Below are 23,473 nucleotides of genomic sequence, written 5' to 3'. Positions count from 1 at the left end.
AGAACTTTAACATAAGGGTGACCAAGCACTGGAACAGGTTGCCTAGAGAGGTTGTAGAGTCTCCCTCACTGGAGATATTCCAGAACCGTCTGACACAGTCCCGTGCGACACAGTCCCTGCCACGTGCTCTAGGATGACCCTGCTTGAGCAGGGCGGTTGGACCAGATGACCCGCTGTGGTCCCTTCCCGCCTGACCCGTTCCGAGACTCTGTGGGAGGCCTCGGCCGTTAGACAGGGGCGGCTTCACCGCGCGGGCGGTGCCGCCGCTCACGGGCAGCGGTTCGGTCCGGCCCCGCGCGTGCCGAGCCCGGCCCGGCCGTTACGGCACCGCCGCCGCTCCGCTGTGAGGCGGCGAGAGCGGGCGCGGGCGGCGGCGGCGGGCGGGGGGCTCGGTGCAGGGAACAGCCGCGGCCTCCTCGCCTCAGCCGCGGGGAGGAGGGACACCGAGAAGGGGGGAAGGCGGGGGGGTGAGGGAGGGGGGCGAGCGTCGCGTCGCGTCGCCCTCTTCCCTCTAGGACCGCGCCGCCGGCAGGGAGGAAGGGGCGCGTCTCCCCGGAGCCTTCTTCGCCCCGCGCCCTCTCTTCCCAGGCCCGGTGCCGGAGGGGGTGGGGGTGGGCGCCCCGCGGGTCCCCTCAGGCTCGGCGGTGCCCGGGGCGGGTGAGATGTCGGGCTGAGCGGGCGCGAGCCCGCGGGGGTGGGGTCCGCCGTGCCCGGGGAGGGGGCGGGCGGGCGGGGGGGTGGTTGGGACCGTCCCCTCACAGCCGTCCCGCCCCGCCGCCGCCGCGCTGCGCCCATGGTGATTGTGCTGCATCCCCCGCGCGCGGAGCGGGGCGAGCTGCCCGCGCCTCCCCGCCGGGACGCCCAGGTGGGTGGCGGAGGTGGAGCGGCGGCGGCGGCCGCTCGTTGTGCGCGGGGAGAGGGGCGGGGGGTGTGTGCGGGGGGTCTGCGCCGCGGTCCGGGACCCGCCGTTCCGCGGGCGGGTCGCGCTGCCAGCGAGGGTGGGGACCGCCGCCCCGCCCGGGCTCGCACGGCGGCCGCGACCTCGCACGGGTCCGTGGGGATCCGCGGTGGCTGCGGGGGCAGATCTTCACGTGATGGAGGCAGGGGGGTGTGTGGCTGGCGTTGGGTCTGGCAGCGAGGTCTTCCCAACTAGGTTTCTTCTCCCCTTTTGTTTTCTGATGTTTAAAGAGCACATCGGTGACTTTACTGCCTGGCATCTGTCAGGGGCTCCGTTTCTCCAAGTGTGCCACTGTTAATCTTGAATTGATTCCATCATTTAAGCAAGCATTCTCTAGACATGTTATTTTTTCTTCTTTTTTTTGTTACCGTTTATAAACCAATGTTTATTTTCTGTGGCAGAATGGAGTCCAATGCATAGGAATACATGCTCCTAATGCATAGGAATACGTGCTCCTGACCTGAAACGTACTTTTCTCGAGTCTCCTCATCTGAATCCTAAAGGTTATTCTGGGGGAGGGGTTTAAAGACTCGCACAAATAAATAGAATAGTTTCTGTAGGTTTTAAAACTTAATTTTGTCATATGCTCATGTGTAGGTACAAGTTTATCTTTCCATTGAATGCACATTCTTCAGTAAAAGAACAAGTTGTTTAGCCTTCTGGGGTCTTTTTCTTCTTAAAATTGGTATCTGTGGTAATATTATGGTGTAAATTCTTTAAAGTTGCACATTTCCCCTAGCTGTGTTCATCTCACAATTTTCATTTGACTTTGCTTATTGTCTTGAATGGCACCTTTTATTCCTTTCGGATTTAGTTTATCTTTATTGCATACCTTTATATGTTTATTTATGTCTAATAGGGACGTTTCTTCTTTTTTTTTCCTCCCTAGGTGTTGGTGTCTTCCGAGTCATTTAAGCGCTTAGTTCTGAGGAAGTAGAGACACAAGGATTGAGTCTATTTTACGTAGAAAGCTACAGCTCTTCACCAGTACTCTTTTTACTCCTTCCTATCCCTCCTATCCCAAACAATTTGGGAATTATTTTAACAGTCATTTACTCCCCTTTCCCCCCTCACAATTCTACCCTGCTCCCTGAGGCATCTGCTAGACATTGCCTGTTATAGAACCAGGAGAACGTTCTCATCATCATCATCCCTTTCTTGCTTTGAGAGCTTCAGTAGTACCCTTCCCTCCTTTGGAGTGTAGTGCAGAGAGGCATCCAGAAGACTTCCTTGCCACCCTTTTTGGTTAGTAGAGGATCCAGGAAAAGGGGTACCTAGCAAGACACGTGACCTCCTTAAGGGAGCCAGAACTGAAGCAGCACTTAGCACGCTGAAGGAAACACCCATCTTTAGTGTCTTTTTCGTCTTCCACTCCTTCCTCACCAAATTTCTGGTAAGTCTCTTCAATCCATTCATTCACGCAGTGCATGTTTCCCTTCCCCCACTCCAGGCGCTGGGAGAGGCATGCACAGAGACTGTGGGGTGGGGGAAGGGAGGAGGGAAAACTGGCTGTGTACATACGGATCAGGGAGGAGAGGGGGGTGTTGTACCACACTGCAGGGAAACCTGGCACAGGTGGAAGAGCCTCTCATCAGAAAAGCAGCTGATGTGGGAGGAAATGTGTGTTTTATTTGCACATGGGCGTGCGTGCGCACACAGGGATGGTGGAGGGGGGTGAGAAAGCTGTTGTAGAAAAAAATACCAAGAAGTAGAAGGATGGCTGGTGCTGACCAGTATCGGGCTCATGTTGCAGAGAGGAAAGAGAATGGATTATTCGGTGGTGATCGGGAAGTGGGGTGTGTGAATGAGGAATCTTAACCATCTACTTGCAAGCGTGAACACAGAAGAGGAAAGACGTGTGTGTGTGTATGTGTGTGTGTATGTGTGTGTACGTCTGCCTTTTAGAGGCAGTTGTGCCTGGGAGGATTGCTGCTAGCATCCTGAACATCACTCAGTGCAAAGGTGGAGACAAGCAGATGAAAGCCATCACTGAGCGGGCAGTTGCCCGTCTGCAGGGTGGGGGGATTGTACTAGGAATGAATGGGAACAATTAATATATTCCCATATCCTTTGGCTTTTGGAGTCTACAAATCTCTAAGGGAAAAGGAGGTGAATACTGTGATATGCTTTCAAAGAGGTGTGCTTGGGTTCACCTGCCTGCAGAGACTTTAAATTCTACAATGCATGTGTAAAGGGTGGATGATAATGCAGCAGCCCTGGACAGATTGCGCTGCAGCTGCTCAATATATTATATAAAATGCATTTAAATAAATGTTTTAATTTTTCAGATTCTTCAGGTTTTAAAAATGTGTTCTTTCCAAAGAGTCTCAAACAGTTATGTGGCAGTCTTAGGAAAACTAGTTTTTGGTATGTAAAGAGGAATTTTTCTTGATGTTGGCCTTAAGCATCACCATGAAGGAGCATTGTCAGGAATGAGTTGATTTACCTTAGATTTATTTTTTGAAAGATGTCAGTTCTTATCTCTATCACCATGGGATATATTCATCATCCATACATTTTCTTTAGATGATCGTCATTCTGATACCTTTGTGTGGAAAATAATTGCTTGTACTTTATACTGGAAACAGCTGTGAACTGTTTGCAGACCTCCTTTCCTTATGGCATAGAAAGTCCTGTTTCTGGGATGTTTCAAATACTGGTCTCCTCTCATTAAGATGAGACAGAGACTTACATGACAATGTATGGCGTCTTATGTGCTGGGTCATGTGCTGGCTGATTGATTGTTAGCTCTTTAACTGGTCTGCTATCCAAGATTGACTTTATAATTCAGATCTGCCTTGAGGTATCTCCTAAAGGAGATAACTTGCAAGCATCTGTCAAATGTTCTTAGGTCTTCAGTGTCTTGAAATGTGGCCTTCTAGCGTTCTAGAAACTGCTGCAATGGTGGAGACGATTGGTTTATTGGAAATGTGTACTTAGTTTCAAGCCTTAGCTAATTTATGATGAAAAGGAAGTCAAAATAAATTTTCCAAGTTGAATAACACTGTTTTGGAAATGAGTATTAAGGGATAAGCATCAATGATGTTATTAGTGTTAATCGTAGTGAGGTGAGTGCTTGGAGCTGTGTTTTTCCTAGTTCTCTGTTTCCCATGGCAGTCATGACTGTCAGTCTCCTTGCTCATTCCTTCTCACTTCCATGAGATTGTTATTATCATTATCTCAGCTGTAGGGATCCAGCATGCCTAGAGGTTTGCTAAAACTAAGGTTAGGTTTTTTTAGTTAATAGAGATTAACTGCTGGAATCTGTGTAGTTTGTGTTAGCTGCTCAGTGCTGTAACTGAGCCTCAGTCTGAGCCAAGCTCTGAAAAAAGGGAGATTCTGGGAGGGGCTGATGGTAGTAATTGTTCCTCTAACTTGTTTCCCAGAACATAGTATAGTCAGTGGGAGTGTGCTACAACATCAGATCACAGGTCGAGCAGTTGAAATAGCTAGATTATATTGATTCTTAATGCTACAAAACATCTGGGATTCCATTCATCATTCCCATAGGGAACAAACAAGTTAGACTTTTTAATTTACAGAAGCATCGAGTGGTTGCATTCTGAGTGGAAAGAATACAGAACAGGTTTTTTTTGCATACTAGGTATCTTTTATCTTACACATTTACCAGTCAAACAGAAATTAATTATTATCCCCTAATAATGGGTTTCTTCTTAGAGGTCATACATCATGATGAAAAAGAAAAAGAGACTAGTCCATTTTTCTCCTGCTTTTGGGTGTTGAAGACAGGATAAGGAGTAAATTAACAATGGAGACCAGTCTCCCATTCCTGGAGACAGGTCTCTAATCTCTCTATAAAGAGAAGACCTCTTCGAGGCAAAGAGTGGTCTTCAGAGAAGATTTCTAGATCTCTCTAGACAACTGATCTGATTGGCTGAATTCCCTGTTATTTCAAGAAAACATATTCCTATATGATGTAAAGTAGAAAAGGAGCACAGTGAGTGCTTTTGTTAGAACAGCTGCGAAAGGAGTACTGCAGATTGAAGGAATATGGGAGGAAATGGGATTGCATGTGATGGGGAGGGGAGGAAGCTGCTGTGTGCCTGCCGGAATAAAGCCTAGTTTAAGCAATACAAGGGTGCTACAACTCAAAGTTGAGGTGAGTGTTCCATTCCCTCTATAAATTGCTAAGAATCTGTTCCACACAGCTTCCTGAAGCTGATGCAGCAGTGTCTGCTTGGCTGCTGTGACACAGAGTTTGATTTTTATGAGAGCTTTTACTTTGATACCACCCTTTTTACCTCTCCCAGTTCATTTTACGCAGTTAGGTTGATGATTATTTTTTGCTTTTAATTTCATATATCTATTAAATAGTTTTTGAAGGATTGTACTTTGTAGTAGGTAGCTTTGATTGAAAACTGCACTTCAACTGGTCATCTTGAACATATTTAAACATCTGCTCTTCCCCTTATATATACCATACTTATTTTGCAATAGATGCTCTCATGGATTAGGAAGTATTCCATGCACGCCCAGCATTGTCTGAGGCTGTGTCTTTTAGATTGAAATGGGTGGAGTTGGTTTTCAAGGAAAAATTCTGGCAATCATATCCAACTTGAGAGCTTAATGCTCTTTTGCATCTGACTGCAAGGCCAGCTTTCCTCCTACAGACCGTTTTCTTGAGAATGTGGGAGGGACTGTTAAGATGTTTGGGTTAATAGGGTAAATTGCAGGTTTTGTGTTCTGTGAGACTTCTTACACAATCAAAATAGAGATTGTAAGGAGAGACTGAAACTGATGAGTAGATTCTGTTTTTAGGAACGGAATGTTAGTGTGAAAAAGATATTTTTCCAGGTGGAAAAAAAAGGAGGTGTAGGGTTGGGGTGAAGGAACCAAGAGTTAGGATTACTAGTTTCTGCCTCTGCTGCTGGCTTGTAGCTTGATCTAAAGTGAATTTCTTAATCTTTGCTTCCAGATTTGAGGTTGTTACCTGCCTTCCTTAAGATAAGATGTTAGCTTTTATATATACATTTATAAAACTCCTAAGATTTTGAGGGAATGAGACATAGTATTAGGAGGGAGATGAATACCCCTACCCAAGGCATTTTTGTATGCCTGTGCGTTTAATGTGCTCGTTGAGGTACCTGGATGGCTCTTCTCAATGAAGCTGTAACTTCTTTCAAAAGTAGAAGAACCATGGCCCTTTGCTGATTTTTAAGAATTCGAGTGCTGAAATGGCATCAGGGAGAGATGATGGCAGACTTGAGGGGGTGGAGGTGGGGTGATGTAGAAAAGAGGCTTGAGAAAAATGAGAGTAGATTGGCAAAGAAATCTCGGGTTACTAGCAAGCTAAAATGGGGAAAAAATACTTGTTTTTTGCACCAGTGTTAGAACCAGTGCAGAGGGGGAAAAAACCTCAAACCACAAAACCCCAAACTAAAACCTCAAGCAAGCTGAAAATATGTAGTTTTCTGATTTGTTTTGTTTTGTTTTTTTTTTTTTTTCAATGAAGAGAAGGTGTGCCTGGTGTATTTGTTTGCGTGCTCGCCGTTCCCCGGCTGTCCTTTAACCCGGTCCGGGCGCGGCGGGCAGCGCTGCGTTCCCGGGGCGGGGCGGCAGGTGGCGCTGCGCCGCCTCGCCAGCCCCTCGTGCAAATGGCAGCGGCGAGGGCCGGTGCCCAGGGGCCTCTGGGCTGTGCCACAGCACGGCGGTGACATTGCTGGAAAACACAGCCTGTCCCGGTTCCTAGCCGAGCATGTTGTTCCAGGAAGTTTTATGTAAACTGCCACGTAGAGAAATCCATTGTTGAGAGAGACAAAAGTGGAGCAGGATCTGATAGTTGTCAGCCATTGCAAGCCCAAACCTCATCTTGCCTTTTCCACTTTCGGCTGCTTTGAAGAACAAAGAGGTTCTTTGAGATATCAAAAGATATTCCTTATAACCCCTCATACCCATTTTCCTGCAGGGAGCAAACAGTCCTTTTCCTCCGTTACCTTGAACATCTTGACTGCTGTCCAGGGCTGGTCTGGATCTATGATTGCCTTTCTCAAGCTTCTGCTTGCTTTCAATCTGTTAGGATGAAGAACTGTAGTCCTTGGCTTTATTGTTGCTCCTCATTTACCAAAACAGTGGAAAAAAATCTCAGTCTTTGCTTGTTGTCATTATGGTTCTCAGTACCAGGAGTAAAAATGTCCACTTAACATTTGATGTTCATGTTAAGAAAAAGCTGTACTAGTAGAAAAAACTCACTTTTTGATTACAAAAAAAAATCCAGTTCTTGTGGTTGTAGCAAAACAATCCGTTTGTTCCAAGACCTGCTGCAGAAACTAAAATTCTTTGTAATATCAAATGATAGCAGTTGTATACTTACTGTCTTTCTGTATTTACATTTCCTGCTGACAGCAGGTCCTGTCATTAGGACTACCAGGTGAAACTCCTGTTTCTGTCCCAGAGTTCAGTTCTCTTTGGAGCTTATGTAAGATATATTGATGAAAATCATGATTTCTACCTCTTTATTTTAACAGGAAAGTTTAAAATCTGACACTGAAAGCAGCTCTGGTTTTCTCCAGAATTCTTTTTCCCTACACTGTGCTGCTTCTTGTCTTTCTTGAGTGCAAATGAGTATTCCATTAGCATACCTGTAATTGTTTTACAGCTTTTAAAATATTTCAGTAAAAATGTATTCAGTCAAGACTAGCTCAAGTCCTCTGTCTTTAAAGCAAAAGGAGCAGTACCTTGCTGTTACCAGTTCTAACACCATTGAATTTCTTCAGTTTGAACTGTTTTTTCTGTTCTTGGTGCTGAATTCATTAGTGCTGTTTATGTATAAAGGTGATTTAAAAAATTATTTGGAGCAAGAAAGGGCTAGTACTGAGATTCAGACTTTGATTTTGCTTTATTTTATATATATTATTAATGTTCTGTATTTCCAACCTTTTGTTGATGCTCCTTGTTCCATTGTTTTTTTCTGTTATTATGTGTTCTGGATACTACTAAATATGTTTCTAAGTATATTGTGCAGTAAATGTGAAGTAGTTGTAAGAGCAAATCAGTCCTAAATAGTTATCTGAAAAAATTTATTTTAATGAATTTCTTCTGTTCTTCTGTGCATCTTTTTTAACATAAAGAATTTGTCACACTCTACTTTCTTCCCTATGTGGTGGAAAGGGACAAATAAACTCTGTCACTGGGTGTTTTAGCAGTAGCTAGGAGAGGGGCTGAGTTATTTCAATTGTAAGGAATTATCCCAATGGTGAAGTTGAAATTCTGGCCTTCAGCCATGACCATTCAAAGTGTATTAAGTTCTTGGCATGGTTCTTAGTACTCTCAAGGAAGGGGGATGCTACTACCAGTACCAGTAGTTACATCATTTGTATACCTTTTGTGAAGAAAGCTAGGATGAGGACCAAGACCTGATTACTAGCCTTTCACATTTCAAGTGTAAATAGATTTGTTTGTGTTGTTGGTACCTCGGTGACAGATTAGGTGTAGACATTATTTTGCCTCTTGGAGATTGGAAGTTGCAGTCTGTTGAAAAGGACTGACTTGTGAGAGGGAGAGGGACTTGGTACAGCAGGGATCGAGAATTATGTGCTCTAACAGAGTCTCGTCTTCTCCACTGTCTAGCAGTTCCATTGAAAGGAAACCTTGAAGGTTGCAAGACAAGTCCAAGATGTGCAGTTCAGTTGCTCCCAGGCTGTGGTTCTTAACAGACCGTCGCATCAGAGAAGATTACCCTCAGCAGGAGATCCTGAGAGCACTGAAGGCCAAATGCTGTGAGGAGGAGCTGGATTTCCGGGCCTTGGTGATGGATGAAGTGGTGCTGACCATTGAGGATGGAAATCTTGGTGAGAATGAGCTGAGGCTGGGAATGTGCTGAAAGGGTACTTCGAAAAAGATTGTAAAATGGAGCATCTGTACTCTTTAATAATGAAGTCCATGTGTGCCAGACTACCTGTCATTCATCATCTAAATCGTGTAGATGTACATCATACCATGTTTTGTAGCCTTTTTTATGTTAGTTGAGTATAATTGTTAAATTTACTAATTTGCAGTAGAACCATTTTTGCCTTCCTTCTGCAGAAAAGAGAGGAGGGTTGTTTTGTTTTGTTGAGTTCAGGATAAGGACCTCTGAATTAATAAGAAATCATGGAGCTTAATTTTTGCTTAGATAATTGAAGTTTATGGGTCGCATTTAAGAGTTTCGGGGGGATTTTTTTGTTTTCTGTTTGTGTTCTAACTCCAGAATAGAAAACACATTTGAAATAGTCTAAAAGGAATTTCCAGTGAACAGTACAAATTGTTATAATATGGTATAGATTATAATGTGATATAACTAAAGCATGCTGCTGTACGCACGTGGAGTTACGTATGTGCTAAAAACGAACGGTGGTGAAAAACAAAGAATGTGCATCTGAATAATTTGAACTATTACTACAATTTACAGTGTTTAAAACTAAATGGTCAGATTTCTGTTTTGTTCTCCTATTAGTTTTTTTTTCCCCTGTGGTGATTAAAAGGCAAAAGCAAGACATTGTGTCAGAAATGTTAAGGAAAATGATGCTGTAGATAGTAAGCTTATGTGATAGGAAGAATATTAATACCACCAATGTCAAGCTGTGTAACACTTGTAGTTTATTATTGTTTTAACTTTTTAGTTTGGATTTCCTAAAGTAAGGAGACTGCAGTATTGTTCTTTACCTTTACTTCTTCCATATCTCTTCCCATATATCAGTCAAAAAAAAAATACCACTGGGGATGCAGGGAAAAATTACATTTCTGAAAATTGTATTCAAGTAATCCTGTGTGGGAACAAAATATAAAAGTACCCTCAGCTCAAAAGCCTGCCACGTGATCATATTCCTTGTTCCTTATTGGGAAGTCTTACGTGGGAGTGGAATCATAGAAGTGACTCTGGGGAAGAACTTTAGTCAGAATTTTTACCCTATTGTGGCATGGATCAATCGAGCATAAAACTTATGCATGGGAAAACCAGTGTCTTTTATTCTGGTATTAATAAAATTTTATTTACCTATTCTGGCTTTTAATCTGAGGAGTCTATGATTTTTAACATAGATTGAAATTCTGTAGGATGTTTCAAATCAAGATAACTTCTTGTCAGAAAGTCTGAACATCTTACTGCTCTGAGTGTGCTGTCCTTTGGACAGCCTGTTATGCAAAGGCAGCCATCCTGGACTTCAGCTGCAGTCTCTGAGATGCATAATTAGTCCTCCACCATTTCAGTATTCTTTTTATTTTTTGGTGATGATTTCTTCTTTCCTGTCTTCTGTCTGTTTTTGAGCAGTTAAATATGGCAAGCATAAATCGTGGACCTTTCTACTCTCTTCTGCCTAATGTCTCCTAATGCTGCATCTATTGCAAGAAAAAAGATAAAGTACACAAGTCGGAAAATTATTGCTGAGAAATATGTAGTACCTGAATGAGAAAAATTAGGGGAATTACTGGAAAGAAAATCCAAAAAACATGATGTTATTCTCATACAAAGTCTTCATTCAAAACGATGTAAATAACTAATGGTTTGAAAAGGAGTGAGAAAAAAATGCTGAAAGATTGCAGATAGAAATTTTGTTATAAATAGTCTGGACTGTCTAACTGTGGTTTTTTTTCCAAGGGGTGGGAGTTGTCCTGTATCAAACAATTCTTTCTCATGGAGAGAGATGAAAAATCTTCCTTCTCAATTTTCCAGTTCTCTTTCCTAGACCTTTTGCACATGTTTTGATACAGATTTCTGGTGGAAGACACAAGCAAAAGCTTTGTGTTTCATTTGCCTTATTAAAGTCCTCAGTTGGCCTAGGAAAAGGTGTCCTGGAACAATATCCAGGAGGTAATGCATTCTATACCCTTTTAGTTATCTACTGTTGTGAGAGGGATCCAGATTGAGTAAAATTTTGTACAACATAGAGGAATGGTTTAAGAGAATGTGTGCTTACTGGATAATTACCTGCTTTTGCTTCCTTTTCTATCGTTATTTGTGTTGAAAGCTTAACAATTCAGGGTTCAGACTCTGAAGGTAATACATGATATTGTAGGAAATAATAGGGTTTTTTTGGTCACATATTCACCCTTTGATTAGAGCTTTTTTTGTCCTTTAAGACCTAGGCAATTTCTTAAGTAAACTGTTAGAAGAATGTTAACTTTACAAAGTCAAGTTGGAAATTGTAGGATGCTATTTAAAAATATGGTATTTCTGTAGGTGATATAGTCAATAATCTTGTGGATTTGCTGACTGTCAGTAACATGGCTGGAGGCTTCAGAAACCAAAAATCCAGCATAGGACATGAAAAAGCTTGGAATTATTTACCTCACAGGGCCAGAGTTGAAAAGACACTTCTAAACTTAGGAAAACGGAACAGAACAGTGGGATACGTAGCAAAATTGAAAATTGTCCCTTCCACAAATCACATGGTGTATACCTTGACAGTAGAGCACACTGATGTATCACTGAAGCCTAGAGCCAAAGGCATAAGTGGGAAACTCTTGCAATGCTGAGACTTACAGGATTTGTGTGTGTCAGAAGTGATAAGATCTGGTGTGGCAGAAGGGAAAGGGGGGGAGATTGGGTTGTTTCAGTCAGTGGACACAGCAGCAGCGACTCCTTGGGGCAGTGATTCACAGGCAAACCAGCAGTGTAGGCCCAGCAGTGACTGCTGATTCCTTTTCTTCTGCAGCTGAAACTCAGAATGACTCAGTATCCCAAGCACCCCACACAGCCCCAGTATGACTGACCATGTGATGACCTAGCATGCAGCTCAAGATCCACATTAGATTCCTCAACACAGCACAAGTCCAAAAATCATTGTAAATGGAAGTTAGGAGATGTAGAAATAATTTTTTTCCTTTTAAGTCTAGAAGGAAATTCTTAAACTGATTTATACTTAAGCGGTTTTGGAAATAATTTAAGTTCAACAAGTATTTTTTGAAAATAACTGTTGTTTATGCCTTACTTAAATAAGTGTCTGCTTACCCAAGCCATGCATTCATGTTTCCTTTGCACTGGCAGTAAGTACTCTGTAGATTTCCAAGGCAAAAGCTGAGATAAAGTAAGAACTGCATAAAACGAATTTTTTCTGCTGCCTTGGTGGGCTGCACCTGCTGAGCTGGTTACTGAATCAGATATACACAACACTGTTGCACAGGAATCAAAGTATCACATAATCAATTAGGTTGGAAAAGACCTCTGAGATCATGGAGTCTAATGGACAGGAAGGCATATGTGGAAAAAAGTGGAGGGTGATATTGCAACTGGTCTGATTTAAACTGGCTCAGTGTAGCTGTAGCCTAAGTTTAAGAGCTAAATTCCTGAAGCTAAACCAGTTTAGTATGATCTACTGTGGAATGGAGCAGCTGTGTTTCTCTTGTCCACTTGCAGCACTGCTGTTCCTGTTTGCCCTGTATGAGGACTTTATGTCTCTATTGACATGCTTTCATGTTGTATCCAAGCTAATCTAAGTGGCTCATTGTCTAATCTAGTTTGGTAATTCCTATGTTAATTTGAAATACGTAGCAAGTAGTATAACAAAACTCTGCAGGACATTTTCAGACATGCAGTGAGCCCCATCAAAACGCGTACTTTTAAACTATTTGTCTAAGTTTGCTAATGCAGTGATGTAACAGGCTTGAGGAATTTGAAGATAGATAAATTAAAGCTTGTGAGCAGGAATGTACAGTGTAGGATGGGGTGGAGGTGGAGCAAGCCTGTAGGAAAGTCCCACCCTATAGGGGAGACTTACTGGACAAGAGACAAAACACGCTCATGGGTTGTCTCCTCATTCTGAATATTCTTTCTTACCCGTGTCTAGGACTGAGCAGTACCTTTCCCCACAGACTGCACACCTTACCTGTAGGGCAGCACAGTTCATGAACTGTTTTTTGGTGAAGAATGTGTTATGGAAATTTGGATCTTTCCCTCATTAAAATGATACACAATAATATCTTAATTAAAATTCTTTGCTACCAGAACAGCAGAAATTTTAATTCACTGGGTCAGCAACTTACCAATACCTTTATTGTAGGTTTCTGGAATCTCCATATTTTCTGATACTGTCCTGTGAAGGAAAATAGTTTTAAGGAAAGTTGCTTTCATGAACTTTAAACTATTGAAGATGCTGGAGTGACTAAAGTATAAAACAAAGTATGAACTTTTCCTAAGACTTTTTTGGCTTTCTCTCTGGAAGTCAAAACCAAATGATCAGCCTAGGTGAGGAATAAAAAGGGCGTAGTAATAATATATTCTAAACTGGTAATACTTTGTGCATGGTCAGCTGGCTTTTCTTAAGTCAGATAAGTGACATCTGGAAACAGATCTCTTACCTTCATTTTTTCTGCAGAGGAAGTATTTAGAAGATAGATTCTTTTAATTTGGTAAAGGTTGGTGTGTTGGTTTAGGCATCTGCGTTTCCAGGGTGGGCCTCAAATTTGTGATAGAAGTCAGTGTTTTGTTTAGGTTTTTCATCTGCAAAATGTGATTTTGTTTTGTATAATCTGTCCTTCATTTCTTATTTAGTTTAAACTGGTTAACAAATAGTTGTGATCTTTGATTTTTTTCTCACACTGGATTCGATAGCAGTGGAAGTAAAGATGGAGGAATCAGGATAGTTGAAAGATCTCGCAGAATATGTCACAGAATATTCTGAGTTGGAAGGGACCCACAAGGATCATCAAGTCCCACTCTGAAGTGAATAGCCCATACAGGGATTAAACCCACAACCTTGGCATTATTAGCACCATGTTCTAACCAACTCAGCTCATCTCATTTCTGTAAAGTATAGAAAGCTGAGGGAAAAAAGGTAAGGTTGGATAACAAATTCCCGTGTTTTCATGAAATGGTGAGAAAAGGACTTATGAATCAGCTGGGTCTATGGTGAGAGAGGGCTTTTACAGATACAAAACAGTTGCTGTATCAAAATATCAAAACTTATAATATTTTTGAGTCATTTAGTTACATAAATGCTGTCTTCTATCACACAAGAGGGGGAATAATCGCCTCCTCTTCCTTCTGGCCATTTCAGTAGTCTCCTGGCACTTGTCAGTCCATCAGTGCACCTTACTGTAAGAGCTTTTCCGGCAGCGTGCAGCAGTGGCTTTGGGAGTGATGGAGCAGAGGCAAGCAGCCTTGGCAAGGTGCCTTGTTGAGCACTGCGGAGTTGGCCTGTTTCCTGCTACTAACTACAGGCAGAGCAGCCATTGCTTCCTCTGCAGAGTTGGGAAATTGGTTTGTAACTTAAGTGAGAACTGGAGAAGAAACTGCATTGTGTGCAAAGGACTGGAAGGTGGTTTGACACGAAGTGAATTTTGTGCTGTTGAAAGTGCTGGGCTCAGAATCACTTGAAACCATTTCTGATGTTCTTTCACTGTGGAAATTGATCACTTGCCAGTCTGATGGGTGTTAAATCTGATGGAGCCATAAGCAGTACTAGTAGGCAGTTATGGACTATATAGAGGGGATTCCGGAATGATAGCTGTATTTAGAGGGGGGTGTGATCCACTGTGTGACCACCCCGATATTAGATGCGTGAGACAAACACAGCTCTAGTAGAAAAAACATCAATTCAAACATTTGCTCTATTATCATATTTTAATAACTACATTTCAACAGCTGCCACATATTTTAAGAAGAATTGGGTTTTGTTTTTTTTCAGAACTGTGACACCAAAGACAGCTCTCTTATAGTGCTTATAGGAAGAAAGGATTTGTACTCTCTAACCATCCTGGGTGTTCTTGCAGTTTTCCTCCTTCCTATCAGAGATTTCTGTTCTTTTGTGAATGATCTGCTACTATCTCAAACTGGTGCTAAATAACAAGGCTAACAATGAATTTGATCTTCTCAAAAGTGTTTTGTTTCTTCAGTATGTCATCAGTGGTAGATATGGGCTCAGTCCAAAACCACCCTTGCAAGGTGGAGAGGTGGGAATGTTTCTGCATGGAAATATTTTATTATGTTAATTTCAGAGGGCTGTGTTAAGGTCTGAAGATTTTAATTTGCGTATATTCTAGAACAGCCAGCCAGGAAAATCAGACTCATAGGGCACGTCATCTTGAGCATACGTGCATGCCATCATACCTGAAAATGCCAGAAAGCATTGCCAGATTTTTAATTGTAGTAAGTCTCAGGAATGGCCATCTGGATGATAAACAATATAAAAAGGACAAAATCAAAATGAAAGATGTGTTTCCATACATCCTAGTCAAGAAATGAAAATTAACCTAATGTTTCACAAGGCAGTCTAACTGGCCAGGGGTTTCTGTGTCACTTTTCCAACAATTCCCGTTCCAGTGCTGTGTCACCTAGGCAAGTTTTGCTGGCACATTTGTCTGAGCAGTTGTATTGTGAACCATGTCTGCATACTGGTGTAGTTTTAAATCAGCCTCTTCTTGGTGGCAGGTGTTTTTTTTTATACTGTGTCAGTCCTCTGAGTCAGGGAACAGCGTGACTGCGCAAACAGTAGTGTTCTGCAGCACTTAAATCAAAAGGGTAGACTGTGTGTTGGAGTGTGAGAGATTAGGAGATACCACAAGTACTGATGTGAAAAACTTAATCTTATGGAACTGACAGCTGTGCTTGCTTTACTAGATTTGTGAACAGAGTTCTCTATTACCTGTTCTTTAAGCAATGACAGTAGCTTTGGCTTTTTCCACCTTTTTTCCAAGTCTAGTCGTTGTCCATTTGTGAATGATGGGCAGTTGACTGATTCTCAGTGACTGTGAATATGAGGGAGACTGGTGCTGCTGAACTTTGACCAGTATTGAGATGGGTCTTCTGTTGAGCAGATGGTGTTTAAATTGATATGGACTTCTAGGAATACCAGTGTTCATGGACAAGTCCCTTTATTTACTTATTTTTATAAATTCTTGTCTGTAAAATGTGGTGAATTACCAGTTTCAAGAATTACTGTTTCCTTTTGTATCTGCCCTTTGCTCCATGGAAAGAGTGGAATGAAAAGGAGAACAACAATAACAAAAAGAATGCCACTACTGAAACTATTAATTATTTTTTATTTCCTTGTATTGTAAATAATTAACATTGACAATGTCACAAAAATCTGTAGTGGTGTCCTTATAATGATTGTTCTTTGAATGGAAGAGCTCACATGATTTCTATATCTGTTTAAGGGCCTAGTCCATTTCAGGATTAAAAGTGTGATAAAATGCCTTTGTAATTGTCAAAAGTTTAAGCAAGTTGAAGCAGAATGTGTTACATGTGCTTTGACAAATTGAACAGAATACCTGAGAGCAAAGGTATTCTGCCAATGTTGTCAGAAAAACGCTGCTAGAGTTACACTAATTAATTGTTTACCTGCATTAACGAGTAGAAAATCTTTCCTATCATATAGGAAGTGTTTTTTCCATATAGGGCAGGTATTGAACTGGGGACTATCTTGCTGTGCTTGTTACTCATCTTGACACATCTGTGAGTAAAACAAGGAAGAACAGCTATTGAAAGAGACACACTAGTGATTTGATCCATTTTGTCAAGGTGTGAAGTAAAAAGACTAAATATGCCAGTGTTCTTTCTTTGATTTTTTAGCTGAGAAGGAGGTTGGACTGCAGTGACATAGTTATTAGGGTAGATGATTTTATTCACAATAATAGTTGTAATGTAACATCCATGAAATAATATGCTCAAAATCCATGCTATCAAAATCTGTTTCTTGGCATTTTCCATCTAAAGAATAATTAGATCTGGTAGGGAAACACAGCAGTCAAAAGATCAATAAATATTTCCCTTGAGTTCTAAGAATGTGATTTGAGAGTATCCTTTAGGTATCATGTTGATTGTCTTTTGTTGGTACAACGCTGTGGAACTTTGAGAAGGATGATTTCCTTTTAATTTAAGTTTTCGCAAGGACAGAAGAGAAAGTTGTTTGTAAAAAGCTGTGGAAGTGTTCTCTTTAGCTGTTCAAAATATACAGCTATTAATTGTTTGACAAGCAGTTTAGGAATAGAAATAAGTGCACAGACAGAGCTGCTGGAGCACAGTGCAAATGCAATTCTTATTGCAGGTCCCTCAGTTGTACTCACCATGTCTAAGGTCAGGGCATGAGCCTGGGAAGAAATACACTTCCATTACTACCTCCACCAAAGACAGAAAATGTTAGACAAGTCTTTTACACCCAGGCAAACGCCCCAAACTCCAGATTCTATACACTGGCAGCTCTTCTCTCCACGTGATTCTGTTCTTAAGTGACATACTTATAAAGCATTGTATGATGTGTTCTGTGACATTGTAGATGGGTCTCATCTCACCCATCTTAACTTTGCAGTGGGCCAAACCTTTCAGAGCTTTATTGCTTGGAATTTGTCCTTCCTTATTAATATAAATCTGCCCCTTCAGTCTTATCTTTTTGAGAGAGTTTTGGAAATTTTTTGCAAAGTCATTTAGTGGAAGGAGGGCACTTCAAGGAAAAAAGAATTTATTTTTCTGTTTTTCCCTAACTCCATAAGGATGTTTTTGGAAGGACTAACTTGGAACAGGAACTCGATTTGGCTGAAGTAGCTTTTGCTGATGAAAGTAGACATAAATTTGTCCCAAATTATTACCAATTCAAAAAATAATATGTTAAGCATCTTAGAGGTTTGTTTAAGCTTCACAGCTGAAACATTTGAAACATAGCCCTATGTTATGCAAAAAAAGGACTTCTGGTGTTGTGGCCTTGTGTCTGCTCTGGGATGGGAGATGCAGTTTGGTCTGAGCATACAATTTAAAATGGAGATCTTCTTTCATGTTGGTTATACCTCCTCACTGACAGAGACCTGAATGGAGTCACTTATTGCATTCAAATATAGGGGAGACAAGATGATTGAAATTGGTTTGGGACTGGGGACTGAGGTGCCAGTGGAGAAAAATCTGGTGGGGAGGCAGTGTACTTGGCAAACGTGTTGGAACAAGAAACGATAACAGGAAGTGATGGCAGTGAAACTCTTGCTAGATGAGAAATTGCTCCCCTCAAGAAGGAAATTGGATCTGAAAACCAGTACAGCATGGGTTGTGTATTGAAACTCAACAGACTGATCAAGGAGCCTCAAATGGAAAATGAGTTTCAAGGCAAAGGCAGGCAATCGAGTGGTTAGAGTGGTATTCAAAATTGGTGGCAAAGAAATTATATGACAGTAGAGAAATCTGTAGTTGGATATTAACTGGAAAAATAGGGAATAGAATGAAGGTGGGACAGAAAGGCAGTGGAAGCACAGGTGTTATATCTAGGGGGATGAATGCTGAGGGAGATGAGTGGGGAGTGAGAATTTGGGGCAAAGCAAGCTGCATTCAGTAGTTGCTGACTTCCAGTGCCTGGAGTGGAATCAGACGTGCAGATTTTCCTCTGCTGGTTGCTTACACAGATACTTGCTGATGGTGAAGTCCATCCACCTTAAGGTGCTGGTCCACACAGTGGCTGCAGCTCAGTGCTGCTGACCTGTAGCTGTCAGCTCAAGTGTCAGAGGCCTGTGTGGGAGATGAAACTGGTGTAACCCTCATGGCACTATTCCACCAGTGTCATGCATGTGTTACTTAGATGCTAGGGAAGTTTGCTTTTGATTGTCTGCAAATGTATAGATAAAATACTATTATGAGTAGCAATAGCAAATGCCCAAAAATTAGAAATTTGCAAAATCAGATTTGCATTTTTGACTCCTTTGTTGTGCATTTGTTTTCAGATACTACACTTTAAATTACTTAATCAATTGCTACTTTTTCTTTAGCCTCCTGAAAGTACAGGGTGTTCTGTTCTGGAAATATAACTTGAAGTGTAGTGAAGGAGAGGACAATTTGTAGGATGCCTTCTTTGTGGTTACAAGAATTTGTGACAATTAAAGCAGAACATTGCTGGAAGAAAAGTGTTAGTCTGGTGAGTTAAATTGAACTGCTCAGAAATTGCCTTTAATTGCATGTTTTTGCATTTTCTGAGTGCCCAGACTTTAGATACTAGGATCAGCTTTGTGAAAGAACTGAATACTTGCGTCCACAAATAAAGTCAATCAGAGCAGCATGAGCAACTGCGAAATCACAGTCTTCCAAATGTGGCATCTAGAATCCCTTCTTTAACACTTACCTCTGGGTTTCCCTTCCCCATATGGGAAACCAGTAGACTACTCACTGATTTCCTGTGGTATTAACAAAATAAATTAAGATCGTGAAGGACTAAGGTGTTACTGTGATGAGCACATTAAATAAAACTCCAGGAGAAATTAATAATGGTGTGTTTCAAGCAAGGATTTCAGTATAGCAGTCCATGGACTACACATTGAACAACAGAAAATACAGTGCTGAGTAGCTGCTTGATAAGAGAGTGCTGTACCTCCTCTGCACATTAGGTATCTGCTGTAGGGAAAAATGATGTTTGTTTGTCTGACTGAAGACAGGATGTGGGTGGGCTAGTAGATCAATGCTACAGATATATCCTTAGTTGTGGCTGTGTCTAACCTTTATGCTCTTGGCTTCGTGGCTGCAATAGTTTTCTCTTAATGTAGCTTTTTAATGTAATATTGAATGCATACATTCTTTGTAAATAAAGTATGTGTAGTCACATAGGGACTGTGCTAGATGCATCCACACTGTTTACTATCCAGGCTTTGAAAAATGTAGATGTAGGGAAAACCAGGAGTGATGGAATGATAACTAATTATTTGGGTAACCCAATAGTCTGTCTGAATAGTAGTCCATGGATAAATTTACATTCAAGATAATATGTGTCCTGTCAGTGAGAATGAGGAATTATTTTGCCCGTCTAAATACCTGGAGGGGTTGCTCTTGTACATTGTTCTCCCTCATACTTGTTTCATGAGTATGTAAATTGGTGTGTCCCCATTGTTATTGTACTTCTCAGCTACTTTGGAAATTGGCTTATTCCACTCTTGGAATTCAGTTTGGGTTCTTTTGACAGCCCTGCTTTCAGTGTTTATATTTCATATTTTATGAGGTGCCTTGGAGGCTGTTTTTCATGTTTAAGGACATCTTCATATATATAAAAAAGTAATACATTACTTTTGAATATCAACATGAAGTATTGGGCCTTCTGTTCCTGGATGAGGAATAGACTCACGGCATGAACTACATTCTTACTTCTGTGGCCAGGCAGGATGCAATGCTTTGAGTTGAGATTTTTCTTAACATGAAGCAGGAAGGGAGCGCTAGTGAGCCTGGCTGAGCCTCCCATGGCAGAGGCAGTTAGTTGTTATGATAGTGGAATTATTTTTTAGGAGTTTCAGTATTTTCTGCACTATCCACACTGTTGTTAACTCACTGTTCTAGAAAGCAGAGCTTTCAAAATCTTATCTCTCAAATGCTGTGGGGCAGCTTTCATTCCTGTATTATGCCTTTTTCTTCTCAATGAAGAAGGTTTTTGTTCATAACAAAAGAGGCCATATCAAGTGCTCCTACTAATGTTACTATGTGTCCCTGTTTCCCTAACTCAGAAAACCTTCATGAATATGCTGTAGACTAAGATTAAAGGTTTAACTCTGTTTTGTCTGGATTGCAGTCCATCTCTCCTTGTTCCCACTGAGACAGTTTTGACTTTTAAAGGCTTGAAGTAGCTTTTGTTCCACAAAAATAGTTTCAAATTCAACTTGGGACCTAAAGGACCCGTTGTGTCCCTGACAGCTTTCTACATCTTTCTGTGAAGGACTATCTGGTTGGATGCCTGCTTCCACCAGGAAAATAAAATTATGATGAGCAAGGCTTGTTTTCGGTTGTTTATCTATAGCTTAACAATAAAAGCTTCATAAATTCTTTCCCTCCTTTGTTACTCTTCTTTCCATACAGGATTGGCCTTTACTGTATATTGAATTTCTTTTTCAGTCTCTTTCCAAGTTTCATTACGGTCACGGAATCAGGCTGTGGGTCCTGTTCCCCACCCCCCCGTCAAACCTATAGAAGCACTTTCCACTTTCAGCACGAGGAATTTAATTTTTAGTTTTTTAATGACTGTAAGAACTTGTCAGATGATCTTGATTATGCGAAAGAAAGAAAGGATGTTTCCCAGTGAACCCACAAATATAGTTTTAGCTGTGAAATACTGCCTTTTGGAGCATGCATCCAACCATTGCAGCTGGGCATAGCAGTAAGTAACATAAGAGGCCAGGCATACTGCAGGAGAAGGCCCCAGAGAATCAAAGGATAATTTGGCTTCAAAGGGACCTTTAAAAGTCATCTGGACCAACCTTCTACTCAAAGTGGCCAACTTGAAAGCTAGAGCCTGCTCTGAAGTTAGATCAGGTTGCTTGGGGCATATCCAGTCAGGTTTTTAATATCTCCAAGGGTGAAGCCTCTGCAGCCTCCTCTCGGGGCAATCTGTCACGAAGTTAAACCACCCTTATGGAGGTGGAAAAAATGCAAATATATGGTCACAACTGTGTTAGCACACTGTATCAGTTGCTGATTTCTTGACTAGCTCTGTGTATTCCAAAGCAAAGCTACATGTTTGTGATCTGCTCCTTTGTGTAGAGCACAACCCTTCTCATTTTCACAGCCTGTCTTTCTGAAAGAGTCTTTATCCATTCACCAGATTCCTCAGGCATGGGAATTATCCAGATGCCAATGAGGGGAGATTATGGGTTGAAGTAATGATGTAAGTGCAGGTAGAAAGGTAGAGAGAAGTAACTTAGTAATGACTGGAAATTTTTGAGATGTGTGTGCTCATATCGTGCTTCCTTCTGTTTTTCTGTCGATCTTCCCAGGATCATTCTGGCCTAAGACTGAAATGGTTCTTTGTGCACTCCTCCTTACATGCTTGGGACTAAAGGTGAGGCAGGATTCTGAAAGTGCATGCCCTTTGTGGATGCTTTGAGGTGAATAAGGTCTGTGGTTGCAGGCAAAACAGATGCCATAGGTGCAAACTGCATGTCTTAATGCTTGTAATTATTTGTTGTGCTCAAACAAGTCTGGCAACCGGGCCTTTATAGCGGTTTTGCTGCAAATGTTTCTTAACCTGTCTGAGCGGAAGCCACTGAAAAATGTATTATGTGCATAGGTCGGAAGAGCGGGAGTTGGAAAACCAGGAGTCAATCTGACAGGCTCGTTTTTACAAAGCTGGAAGCTGAGCTAGCATGGTGACCATAGAGTTGTAATTGTAGGAAGAAAAAACCCACCTCACAGAAGAAAATTCTACAGTCTCAAAACAGCATTATCTTGACAATTTAAACTGTTCAGATCCTTGCTATCATTCCTATGATCCAGGCTTCTCTGTTACAGTTGACACCTGGATTGATCAGATCCTACAGTGAGCTAGTTTGGCTTGCAGTACTTGTAGAAATTGAATTCTACAGAACAACAGAAGAGTTTTCTGCTGGTGTAGGAAGTTTACCTGCTTATTACTGGGTCTGGGAGCACTAGTATGGGTGATAGGGAGTGGGTGGTACTACATGCCACTGTAGGATTACATGGAGCTGGAGAATAAAACTGTTGGCAGCAACAGTGACTTAAATTGTCTTAGAACCACAAAGCTGTGTGAGTGTTTTGTTCAACACTGGAATTTCTAAAGAGTTGCTTATTTCTTCCCCTTTCTTGCTTGGGCCTTCCAAGGTTCGTAGCGTGCTGTTAAACCTTTTCCTTTCAGAATTTTTAATCTTGAATTGTTAGAGGCAGAGTCTAGGAGTGAATGTAAATTTCAATTTTGTTACGAAGAACAGATCAAGAGTGGCATTTGGTAATGACATTTCCATGATTGTGTTGCTGTAAAGTGGAAGAACTTGAAGACAAATGTAATCTGCAAATATTTAAAGGAGGTTCTTCGAGGAATCTATGGAAAAGGTAAATGAACTAAGGAGACTTGTCATACCTGAAGCTGGTAAAAAAGCTTTTGTTTCTATTCTCTGCCAATGACTTGTCTGTGCTGAGAACAATAGCCCCATTGTGATTTTTGATTCTTTGTAAGTTGGGCAGGTGATCATTTCAGAAAAGACATGAGAGCTTTAGAGCTTGTAGTGTAGAGTGAATGTTTATAAAGATACTTAGGAATTTGTAGGGATCGTTAAACTCAGAATTACCCTTACAATCTAGAGATTAGTGGTAAAATCTCTTAAATGGGATGTCTTCAAAGGTCAAAACAAGCTGACATTGGCGGATTCCCTTCTGCTTGCTTTAGTCTGCTGTCTGTGAATACAGTACTACTGCTACATGATTTTTTTTATTTGACTGGGCTGGTTGGAAGGGCTGTGTACCTGTGTAATTCTGAGGAGCATTTTCTTTTAAGAAGAAAGTTACAGATTGTATGGAGTGTATTAATTAGGGAGTGTAGTAAGTATCTTAATTAGTTAACATGTTTTTGGCATTAGGTGGAAGCTTCTGCATCCGGATCAGGTGAGAAATAATACTGTGGTGTTTTCATTACAGTTTGGGCATGGAGCATGTGTACAGCTACTGCAGTGTAATTTAACTCTTTAAAGCTGGGAAGAGGAAGCAAGCTCAGTGAGTGTGCTTACAGAGGTGTGGGAAAAATGTAATTCTTCCTTCTCTCCTTTGTTTTGTGAATAGTTTTATGTTAGTCTGTCAAAACTAAGAAATTTTTGGTTATAGCTTTGGGTTTAGAACAATTTTTGGGG

General features: G+C 41.3%; 1 protein-coding gene across 9 annotated transcripts in view; it reads left to right on the top strand.

Annotated features, from left to right (window-relative positions):
- The first annotated feature begins 343 nt into the window (after positions 1 to 343).
- The window catches only part of RIMKLB (ribosomal modification protein rimK like family member B), a 43,349-nt gene continuing 20,219 nt past the window's right edge, over positions 344 to 23,473 (top strand). Inside the window, exons 1-3 of one of the 9 annotated variants that reach the window (XM_027677639.1) lie at positions 344 to 657; positions 1,848 to 2,351; positions 8,546 to 8,766. In XM_027677639.1, the coding sequence (XP_027533440.1) occupies positions 8,592 to 8,766 (175 nt within the window). In that variant the 5' untranslated portion in view covers positions 344 to 657; positions 1,848 to 2,351; positions 8,546 to 8,591. Of the gene's footprint in view, positions 658 to 738; positions 866 to 1,436; positions 1,462 to 1,847; positions 2,352 to 8,545; positions 8,767 to 21,610; positions 21,676 to 23,473 lie in introns of those variants that run through there. The other 8 variants (XM_027677641.1, XM_027677646.1, XM_027677638.1 and 5 more) reach the window with 8 other exon arrangements.

The sequence above is a fragment of the Neopelma chrysocephalum genome, unplaced genomic scaffold (genome assembly GCF_003984885.1).
Source record: "Neopelma chrysocephalum unplaced genomic scaffold, ASM398488v2 Primary Assembly neopelma1_43, whole genome shotgun sequence".
Lineage (NCBI taxonomy): Eukaryota > Metazoa > Chordata > Aves > Passeriformes > Pipridae > Neopelma > Neopelma chrysocephalum.
The sequence above is the reverse complement of the archived record's forward strand: the minus strand, read 5'-3'. Positions and strand labels throughout refer to the sequence as shown.